The sequence below is a fragment of the Sprattus sprattus genome (assembly GCF_963457725.1).
Source record: "Sprattus sprattus genome assembly, chromosome: 20".
Classification (NCBI taxonomy): domain Eukaryota; kingdom Metazoa; phylum Chordata; class Actinopteri; order Clupeiformes; family Clupeidae; genus Sprattus; species Sprattus sprattus.
The window spans coordinates 14,056,934-14,068,583 of record NC_137918.1 but is presented as its reverse complement, the minus strand read 5'-3'; the positions used below and the strand labels follow the sequence as shown (position 1 = coordinate 14,068,583).

Genomic DNA, 11,650 nt, shown 5'->3' with positions numbered 1-11,650 from the left:
CAGCCTATACAGCACATATACACTGTACACCTAAAATCCTCAGTAAATCTATACTCCTGAAGACTTTTATTCTAGTCTTAATGGTCTCTACAGTAGTTTTTTTTGCAGAAATTATCCTGCCTGTAATAAACACCCTGTTTCGAGAAGTGGTTATACGCAAAGTGGGTATACGCAATGCTGACTGAAAAATAAGTGGGTATATTCCATATACCTGTGTATACCCTGGACTACACCACTGGTCACAACTTCTCCTTGTGCAGCTGTGGCAAGGGGACACATTCCCACAGACTTGCACAAACACACAGCCTTGCATCCCTGTGGAGTGTCAATCGCTCAAATGGAAGCAGAATACATTTTCCCACCAGTGTCCGTTTGCTGTTTTCTACTAACTCAGTTGAGTGTGTGTGTGTGTGTGTGTGCGTGTGTGTGTGTGTGTGTGTGTGAGTAAGCTCTGAGCTCTAATCATAGGAGCTCCTCCACCTCCTGCTGAGGGAACACCACCCCTGAGACAGGAGAACTGGAGAGGTGTTTATGGGTGTGCGAGGGGGGCAGCATAAAAATAGGATCTGAAGCTTGTTCATCAACCAGGCCTCCTGTAACATAGTAAACCCTTCTTGCCAACAGTACTCATAACAAGATATCTTTGCATCCCTTTGAAAACGGGTAGAATTTAGTAAGTTGTACCTAGATACAACATGTTCGTTGTTAAAATCAATTCAATTAAATGTAGCGCCAAAACAATAAAATAGTTTCAAGGCGCTTTACGCAGTGCCTGAACCCCCTTAGAGCAGGCACAATAGCGATAGGGGCAAAAAAACCTCCCTGTAAATCAGGGAGAAACCTTAAGCAGGACATAAGGGGGGACCCATCTGCTTGAGGCGGGCTGGGTAGAGATAGACAAAGAAGGTCAAAGGGTGAAAAGGATTCTATGAGTGCGCCAGGCTGTGGAGGTTTTACAGAAGTAGTCATAGGGCATCCTGGAAGGGCTGTAGGGTCATGGACGGGGAAGAAAAATTATTATTTCTCTTATTGTTACAATTTTGTTATTGAAAAAGGGCATGAAATCGTTACTGCTACAGGTTATAGGAACATATAGCAGAAAACACTTAAAACACCATTGTCACTGTTTATTATCATCATCATCCATGGCATGTAGGGCGGTCCCCACTATGCCATGTCCCATTTAGTCCCTCTTTTCACATAAAACCCTGGTTCATTCATACACACAGTTACTCATACTGTTTCACACACAGAAAGAAGGGAGTTCTCTTGAGGGGTGTTTGATGGTACTTTTGTTATGTAGGTATGTTAATAATATGTGGTGTGTGCGTAAGGTGTGTAAATATTGTAATATATGGTTTTGGGTGCACGGGTTAACTTGCCGGTGGGCTAATGTAGATGTCAATCCCACTTATTATGTTATCTATGGGTGTAATTTGGGGAGGGCTCCCCCACTTCAATGGTTGAGTCCAACTTGAGTGGATTGGACCAGACAAGGGGGGAGTCAGAGAAGGAGAACTTACCTGCTGTGAGGATAAGTAAATATTTTGTGACTAGTTTAAGTACTTTTTGACTTTTGATTTGTGCCCATGTTTGGGGTCGTTGGAGAGATTCCCCCTGTAAAATAAATAATGATATGTTTTATAATATAATATATAACAAAATCACCTGCACCTTTTTTTCCTAACTGATCCCACATTCTAGCACGTGGGGTGGCCACCTTGGTCCCTCACAGGCTGTTTATTATTTTCAGTCAGTGAAGAAGAGTAAGCTGATTTTGGAAATAATTGTGCGCTCGCAAGACATTACTTAAATGTACTGACATTTATTTTCAACTGCACAATAACTAAATTCACCTGTACCTTCACCTGATTTACAGCGCGGATACACATTTTCTAACAGAGTGCAGGTGCACTAAATTAAAGCCTACAGCAAATTAACAAAATGCAACTCTTTCAACCTCAAATAAGAGATACACAACAGCGACTTCACGCAGAGGCTCTGGCTTAGGGGCCCCCTGAGTTCATGGGCCCCTGGGCCTGGGCCCGGTAGGCCCATTCGGTAATCCATTCAAGTTTGGTGGAGTACAGTAGTAACTGTGTAATTTAAGTTTAAGTGCACGAGTCTGGTCAGTGTACCATGGTGCAAGTCTTTTTCTGTTTTCTTATTTTCTTTTTCAGTGGTGCACCATGTTTGAGTGAAGCACACATATGAGCCATTTGTTAGTAGGACGATATGAGGTGGAGATGTACATACATACGCCACTTTCAGGGCCAGGAGTAAGAGCTGAGGCAAGTGCGGCTGGTAGTTTTGACATTAATTCTGCTGTAGACTTTGTCAGATAAACAACAGCTGAGATTCTGCTTGAATGAAGAGTGCTCAACAAATAAAATTAATTATTTATTATTATTAATTTAAGTTTAATGGGGCTTTATAGAGTACAATAAAACTTACTTGAATCTTAATCCCTCTTGCCCACAACAAATGTCTTTAGCCTGGCACTGTCGGCTGCTATTCTCTTCACTCACCTTGGCCTAAAAAGATTGGGTTTTATTCCAGTTCTGCCAGCGGGGGCTGCTAATGAGCATTGATCCAGTTTGGATGGAAGGCAATTGGATCAGCTTGAAGCTCAGTTCACAAATGGCTAATGGGAGTGTGAATGGCTAAACAGAGACTGTTAGCTCAAATTAACTTATTGACCTGCAACAACATCCTTGTTGAAAGCCTAGCTAGTCAGATTGTTGTGGTTGGAGTTCAAATGAAAGCTTTTTCTTATTTCTTTATTCATTTCCAACCAGTCTTTAAAACACAGGTCTGAGGAGTTCACATACTGACACTTTAGGATTAACCATAGGAAATCTCATTAGTATGTGGTCTGTGAGAACAATCTATCGTGTGTTGTTGTTTGCAGATAATTCAGCTCAACATTAGAATCACATGCTGCCCCCTAGTGTGTGGGTCTATATTGTTCTGTCACGCTGCTAAAGTCACATGGTAGCCTGATGAAAAGTGCTGCATGTATTTGCTAAATGTAATTTGTAATTACAAATGTGTTTTTTGTATTCCTTCATATTCACAAGTGATCTATATGGGCTATTAGCTTTAGACATCCTATCCCACTCATACACTTTTCATTTACCTTGTTACCATGATGGCATATTCATTATGTTGCAAAACGTGTTGATGGTAATTGGATTGGTTGTAATATGCCTCACTTGTGTGTCAATTTTGATTAAATGAAATAAAATCAAATAATTTAAAGTATATACTTAAAAAAACTGCCCGTTTGCCCTCCTCAACTGAGGTTGCCCCTCCAAAGGAAATATATTTGCGATCAGGGGACGGGGGCGTGGCAGTGGCGGTTAGTGAGAGTTTAAAATGATATTGGCAAAATTTGCAATCAGTTGACGGGGCGTGGCAGCGGCGGTTAGTGAGAGTTGAAAATTATATTGGCAAAATTTGCGATCAGATGACGGGTCGTGGCAGCGGCAGTGACAAAAATGAATGTGTTGCCCCTTTTTTCCATGTCAGAGCAACTGCCCTTCAAAATTCCTGTGCACGTCCCTGGTGACCAGGGTTCCTATCCCAGTTTCTTCCCGTACCCTAATCTGGGTTTGTAATCCCGGGGTGCTGCGGTGCAGTTTCTACTCTGCTTATCTTGAGTTTGTATACATATTGTGTGCCAGCCTATTCAACCATAATAGAAATGAATGCCATCATTGACATTGACAGTTTTCTTACCCATATTATAGCAACCTTATAAGCATACTTTATACCCACCAAACTGTTCTATAACCAATACTTTGTAACCTATACATTTGTATCCACTGTCTTGTATCCTTGAGTGTATAAACCACATGTTTTCTAATATGTTTTATCCCTGATGCATGTATGAATTTATCTGCCTCTGCCTCCAACGCCCCTATTATGTCTCTCTACATGGCCAGCCCCTAGCAGATGGGCCCCCCCTAATTAGCTGGGTTTTGCTGAGGTTTCTTCCTGTTAAAAAGAACCCTTTCCGTCCCTCTGTAACCTTAGTGTGCAATGCGCAATGAATTGGCACTATATAGATAAAGAAAATGTAATTGAATTGAATTAAAGTCCCTTATAGTCACCTCAGGCGTACAGAATGCTGCCTTTTCCAGAGCAGAGCTCAAATTATGGAGCAGTCTTCCTTTCACATGTGTGAAATCTAGGTACAAAAATAACACTTTTGTTCAATGGCCTTGTAGTTGTGTGGACGCTTGTTTTTATTTATTTATTCATTTATTTACTTCATTATTTCTCCTCACTTTGAGTGTGTTTTTGTTGTTCCTGAGTTTGTTTGTTTATTTTTGTATAAAGCACCACAGGTCGACCACAGGTTGATTTTAAATGTGCGCTATAAATGTATTTAACTTGGGGTCTTGACTCGGACTCTCTCTCTCTCTCTCTCTCTCTCTCTCTCTCTCTCTCTCTCTCTCTCTCTTAGACCTGTTCATTGAACGCTTCTGCATGACTGGGGGCACCAACCCCATTGGCTACCTGAAGGCATGGCAAACCAACCTGTATCTGTCGGCAGATGCTGAAAAGGTGAAGGAGGCCCTGGCTGAGGGTGAGTCTCTGTGTGAGTTGTGTCCGTGTATTAGGGAGTTTGTCGATAGTACGTCTGTAAGATGAGGGTGAGTCTCTGTGTGAGTTGTGTCCGTGTATTAGGGAGTTGGTCAATAGTACGTCTGTAAGATGTGTGAGTTGTGTCCGTGTATTAGGGAGTTAGTCGATAGTACGTCTGTAAGATGAGGGTGAGTCTCTGTGTGAGTTGTGTCCGTGTATTAGGGAGTTAGTCGATAGTACGTCTGTAAGATGAGGGTGAGTCTCTGTGTGAGTTGTGTCCGTGTATTAGGGAGTTAGTTGATAGTACGTCTGTAAGATGAGCTGGGCATAAGGGGCATATTCATATACAGTGGGGAAAATAAGTATTTGAACCCCTGCCGACTTCGCAAGTTTGGCCACTTGCAAAGAAATGTGTGATCTAGAATTGTAATGGTAGGTGTATTTTAACAGTGAGAAACAGAATATCAACAAAAAAATCCAGAAAACTGCATTTTATAAGATTTATGACTTTATTTGCATTTGATGCAAAAAATAAGTATTTGAACCCCCAAGCAAACAGCAAGAATTCTGGCTCCCAATGGCCAGTTATGTGCCCAAAAAGCACACAGATTAGTCCTCATTAGGTCTAACAAGGTATACCTGATCTCAACTCGTGACCTGTTTAAAAGAAGCCTGTCCAAAGAATCATACTTCATACCTTCAACCTCACCACCATGGGCAAGACCAAAGAGCTGTCCAAGGACGTCAGAGATAAGATTGTAGACCTGCACAAGGCTGGAATGGGCTACAAAACCACCGGCAAGCAGCTTGGTGAGAAGCAGATAACTATTGGTGCGATTATTCATAAATGGAAGCAACACCAAACAACTGTCACCCGCTCTAAGTCTGGGGCTCCATGCAAGATATCCCCTCGTGCGGAATCAGTGATCATTCGAAAGGTGCAGAATAACCCCAGAACTACACAGGGGGAGATTGTGAATGATCTCAAGGCAGCTGGGACCAGAGTCACCAAGAAAACCATTGGCAACACACCATGCCGTCATTTTTTGAAGTACTGCAGCACTCGCAAGGTCCCCCTGCTCAAGGAAGCGCATGTACAGGGCCATCTGAAGTTTACCATTGCACACTTGAATGATTCTACAGAGGATTGGGAGACAGAATGTGGTCAGATGATACCAAAATCAAGCTCTTTGGCATCAACTCGACTTGCCGTGTTTGACAGGGGGGGGAATGCTGAATATGACCCCAAGAGTACATCATACCCACCATCAAGCATGGAGGTGGAAACATTATGCTTTGGGGCTGTTTCTCTGCCAAGGGTACAGGACGACTCCACCGCATCAAGGGGACTATGGATGGGGCCATGTAACGTGGAATATTGGGCTTGAACCTCATTCCCTCATTCCCTTCCATTGAAAACACAACCTTAAAGATTTGGAGAGGATCTGGAAAGAGGAGTGGACCAAAATCCCTCCTGAGATGTTTGTAAACCTGGTGACCAAGTACAAGAAACGTCTGACGTCTGTGCTTGCCAATAAGGGTTATTCCACCAAGTACTAAGTAATTTTTGTCAGTCAGTTTTGGGGGTTCAAATACTTATTTTTTGCATCAAATGCAAATAAAGTCATAAATGTTATAAAATGCATTTTTCTGTATTTTTTTGTTGATATTCTGTTTCTCACTGTTAATATACACCTACCATTACAATTATAGATCACACATTTCTTTGCAAGTGGCCAAACTTGTGAAATCGCAAGGGGTTCAAATACTTATTTTCCCCACTGTACATATATATACTATATACTATATACTATACTGTATATACGTATATACAGATAAGGGGGAGCTTGTGTACGGGTAAATGCTTGCCGACCTCAACCATGCTTCCTATTTGAGGACTGTGATTGGATAGTGATTAGATTTTCCTGTGGCACGATTACGGAGACTGAGAAAACAAAGAAACACACACACACGTGACTGTGCCGTGCAACCGACAGTGCACACTTGATGCTCTCACACACACACACATACTCTCACTCTCGCTCTCACACACACACACACACAAACACACACACACACACACACACACACACACACACACACACACTCAACCCCCCCCCCCCTTTAAGTTCATAAGTAAGGTACGTCTAGTTAGATTACATATTGTTTGTGTGAGGCTGGTACCTATTGTATGTATAGCGTTGTGGTAATTGTTTTTCCTGTAATAGCAAAGTTGTGTTTACATTTCAATGTGGCATGAAACACATTTCATTGTTTCCAGGTTTAGACTAAAAGCTTACTTTACTTTAATCAACAAAATGTACAGAACTGATCATTTAGGTAGCAGCTGACAATTGTATGTAAGATGTGTGAGTTGTGTCCGTGTATTAGGGAGTTAGTCAAAAGTACGTTTGTAAGATGAGGGTGAGTCTCTGTGTGAGTTGTGTCTGTGTATTAGGGAGTTAGTCGATAGTACGTCTGTAAGATGAGGGTGAGTCTCTGTGTGAGTTGTGTCCGTGTATTAGGGAGTTAGTCGATAGTACGTTTGTAAGATGAGGGTGAGTCTCTGTGTGAGTTGTGTCCGTGTATTAGGGGGTTAGTTGATAGTACGTCTGTAAGATGAGCTGGGCATAAGGGGCATATTCATATATATACTGTATATATACTATTTACTGTATATATATACAGATAAGGAGGAGCTTGTGTACGGGTAAATGCTTGGCAACCTCAACCATGCCTCCTATTTGAGGACTGTGATTGGATAGTGATTAGATTTTCCTGTGGCACGATTACGGACACTGAACAATAAAAATGACTAAATGTATTTTTGTGTTTATTGTTCAAGGTATCGCAGCGGCCACCATGTTTATGTCAGAGAAGCAGACGGAGGTGTCGGAGACTCAGCTGAGGGTCGCGTTTGATGGAGATGCTGTTCTCTTCTCAGACGAGTCCGAACGCATCTTTAAAGCTCACGGTCTAGACAAGTTCTTCGAGCATGAGCGGGAAAATGAGAATACGCTTCTAGATCATGTAAGTATGAGGGAAATTCTGTCAGCTCTTCACACAATGTGCCTGACACTAAATTGCAATTTGATTTTTTAAGCCTGATTATAAAAAAATAACAGTATGAAAATTACATTTTTAAACAAACATTTGCTCTACGAGTTGTTGCAAACTCCTGTCATCAACTACAGGGTTTACATTTAGGTTTACATTAGTGATAATTCATTTACCAGTTGAATGTTACTCTGAATACCAAAAGAAGAGATTTTTGGGGGGGAAATCCAGCCACCTTCTCTGTCTCTTTTAGGGTCCGCTGAAGGGTTTCCTGGAAACTCTTGGGAAGCTCCAGAAGAAGTTCTATGCAAAGGGTCAGCGTCTGAACTGCCCCATCCGCACCTACTTGGTGACAGCACGGTCTGCTGCCAGCTCTGGGATCCGTGCCCTGAAGACGCTCCGAGCCTGGGGCCTGGAGACTGATGAAGCCCTGTTCCTGGCTGGGGCCCCCAAGGGCCCCATGCTTGAGAAGATTCGGCCACACATCTACTTTGATGACCAAATGTTCCATGTGGAGGGGGCAGCAGAAATGGGCACCATCGCAGCACATGTGCCCTATGGTATTGCGCAGAAACACAAAAAGAGTTCCAATCCCTCAAAGTAGCAGCAACATGGCGTAGCAACCACAAGTGGCATGGATGAAGCTACTATACAACCCAGATGGGTGGAGGAACTTTGTGAGGCCAATTTAGTTCATTATTCTGGACATGGTCATTTCTGATGAGCACTTTGTTTGGAATGTTGTTTATTTCTGATCATGCCAAAAACATGCATGTCTCCAAGGTGCAACTGTAGTTTGCAGGCATACTCTTATATAGGTATTTCCAGCAGTTATGGACTGATAGGGTTCTACAGGCAAAATATCCCTCTAATACCTAACGTTCCTTCTGACACTTAGCAGTGGAAGCACAAAGAATACTCCAGTGGGAAGTCCACAAAATGGACAGTGTTTTAGATGTATTCACATGATGGGAAAACAGCCATGGAATGACAAAAGATTAAACTGAAAGAAAATTATAAAAGCCAAAGTCAGTATCAAGGAGAAACAAAAAGATATTCTTATGTGGTGACAGAGCATGTGGTTTGTTTGTTTTATTCTGATGAGTAAATGCAATTTATTGGTCTGACCATGTGGTCAAAGGCACAGTATTTAATGTACAGACATAATCCCTTCTTTATTAATGTGTAGACATAATCCCTTCTATTAAGAGCATTTTAGTCCTTTCCCCAAACAAAACCTTCACTGGGAGATTTATTATAACATTTATTTTTCTTGTGACACATAGACAAAGATAGACTTACATTTATTTTTTCCATTGCAGTGCATGAGTTTACCAGACAAGTATGGGCAGCTGATTGATATAAAGTGCCAGCATGTTTTTAATGCAGTGGTCTGACACCACTTTCCTTATCCGTGTGTATTAAGCCATAGTCAGACTGCTGTAAGATCTAATTGTATAAAATATTGTACTATTGAATGATCTTTTTTTTTTTAAACAGGATGCTTTATTTTTCTATGGTTGTGACATCATCATGGGTGCTGCTGTGTCTGAGCTCCACCTATAGAGACAGGAAGACACTGAAAGCTACCTGTTGTTTTTGAGGCTTCTCTTAGAGTAAGACAACCGAATGAACAAAGCTGCTAACAGCAGGTTTAATGTGCTGTCCCCCATTCAATTTTATTTATGTCCGTTTTATTCATTTATATAGTGCCAAAAACAATAAACATTGAGTTGTCGTGCTCTATTGCTGCCAGGGCCTAAAACCATTATTGCAAGCTTAAAGGTGATCAACAAAACCTTATAAGAACCCATTTTGAAGAAACATATTATCGAGATGGGTGAATTTGGGTGCTCATATTTGTTATTATTATAAATATTCAAATCCGAGGATGTCTGTAGAGTTGATGTGGGCCATCTTGTGGTTATTTGAGGAATCGCATTTGAGAAAACTTTTCTTTATCTACCACCTTCCTGACCTCCCAAATGAGACAGAGGAGCGATGCAGGTGAGTGAGAGCGGAACAAGCCTGTCTGGGCCAGACATCTTCAAACAGCCTGTCTAGTCTTATCTCACACACCCCCAACAGCCAGAGGGTGAGAGGGGGGTACAAAAACCTTATAATCATGACTAAATCTTTGCACACCGAAGGCTCAGCAGTGGTGTCTATAGGATGCACTAAAGAGGAATGGTTTAAGTCTAGACTAAAAGATAGAACGTGTGTCTGCTTCTTGAATGGAGACAGGAAGGGGAGCTCGATAGCAGAAGACTCTGAATCCTATTGTGCTTTTCAAGGAGACCTACGTCCTTGGAACAAAGGGGTCTGTGTCGGCAGTGGGGGACATTCGGGGACAATCTTTGAGGTCATTTGGAGCAAGGCCATTTAGAGCTTTGTATGTTAGCAAGAGTACTTTGAAATCAATTATACTTCAATAATCAATCAATAAGACTAAGTGCTTCATCATTTTTAACAGAGGTTTGTTTTTCCTTAACATTTGGATGTGGCGCATGCCCTTTTGAGCGAAGTTAATGACACAACCAGATTGTCAAATTGTCAGAATTACTTTAAAAAGCTATCATAGTAGAATTGTTTGTATGGTAAATTGTTCCTGGGCTGCAACCACTATCCACCACTAGATGGAAGTAGCAGTTGGCATTGGAATCCCTCAATTGTACATCCAAGAAATGGAAGTATGTTATTTGCCCAGAACAGATTTGTGCAGATCTTGTGCTTATGTTGATATTAAAATAACTAATGCATCAATGGCAGGGAAATGACAGGCATATCTGATCAGTTAAATTATAAAAAAAGATGATGCCTTTATCAATCCACTTTCCTTTTTCTGGTACAATAGACTATCATAATTACAGTTTCTTTATATTGACCGCTGAAAAAAACAATGATGATCTCTGCCATTAGCGACGGGTTTTGTGCTTCTAAATCACAACTTTGACATCATTCCGCAACCTTAACGTAAATGAAATTCACTGTAATTTGAGGTTGGCAACGAATAGGTTTTACGCATAAAAAAATAAAATTAAGAGCTGGGCAAGAAACGGCAACAAAATCATTAAAATAGGTATTTTGGAGGAATTTGTATAAGTTTGGCAAGTAAAGCTACAATAAGCAGGATCGGAATATAAATCCATTTCAGTCCCGTCATGATTTATTTTTCGATAATGACCGCCGGACTACATTATCCCTTACATATTAGCCAGCGGACTACTACTGTCTTGATGAGCCTTGGGCACTCAACAACCTATCGCTGGATCAAGGTTTGTCCCTCCTCAGACCACTGTTGGTGGGTATTCCCCATTTAATCTGGTCGTAATGATTAAGCCCCAGTCAAAACGGTTTTAGCGGTCAATTGGTTACCCTTCATTGCTTTTTCATGTATCCAGTTAGCCTGGCCGTTACCAGACTGTGACTCCATTTCATTCCGTCAGTCAGTCTGGGCCAACCCAATGCATTTTGGTTTCCGAGATGGGCGGGTGCTTATCTTGAGGTTTAAAATCATTGGAGTTCCCTTAACCAATCAGCAACGTTTAGTAAGCATTCGGTAGATTAAACTCTTCCCAAAGAAGAGCATAAAACTTACAAGACAATCCTCTTGTTCTCCTTTTAATTGTCTGATGTTCTCGAGAGCTGAGACAACTTCTCCGATAGCTTTTCGTGTCTCTTCCTCCGTAGCCATTTTTGCTATACTGTTAAGCTACAAACTCGGCTGGACTACATGCAACTCGGCAAGGCGAGTTTTGCGTCACAGCTCTGAACTGTTCGCTGATTGGTCCGGCAAAATTTTGAGTTCTGGAAACGATTGTCAATGGGGCTGGGCCAGACTGAGTATGAGCTTGAAATCAATTCAGGCGGAAATACGTAGGCTGGTGTCACCAGGCTAGTATCCAGTATGTGTAGCATGAGAAATTGAATATATCCCAGACTTTGATGAGCGCCATCTTTAAAGGCTAACCGGTATTATTCACTTAATTTGTGAGAGCCC

At 41.5% G+C, this 11,650-nt stretch overlaps 1 protein-coding gene across 2 annotated transcripts in view; it reads left to right on the top strand.

Annotated features, from left to right (window-relative positions):
• The window catches only part of nt5c1aa (5'-nucleotidase, cytosolic IAa), a 24,577-nt gene extending 15,177 nt beyond the window's left edge, over positions 1-9,400 (top strand). For both annotated transcript variants that reach the window (XM_080859048.1, XM_080859049.1), the window contains exons 5-7: positions 4,472-4,594; positions 7,439-7,623; positions 7,904-9,400. In XM_080859048.1, coding sequence (XP_080715174.1) covers positions 4,472-4,594; positions 7,439-7,623; positions 7,904-8,254 — 659 coding nt within the window. In that variant the 3' untranslated portion in view covers positions 8,255-9,400. The remainder of the gene's footprint in view (positions 1-4,471; positions 4,595-7,438; positions 7,624-7,903) is intronic.
• The last annotated feature ends 2,250 nt before the right edge of the window (positions 9,401-11,650 follow it).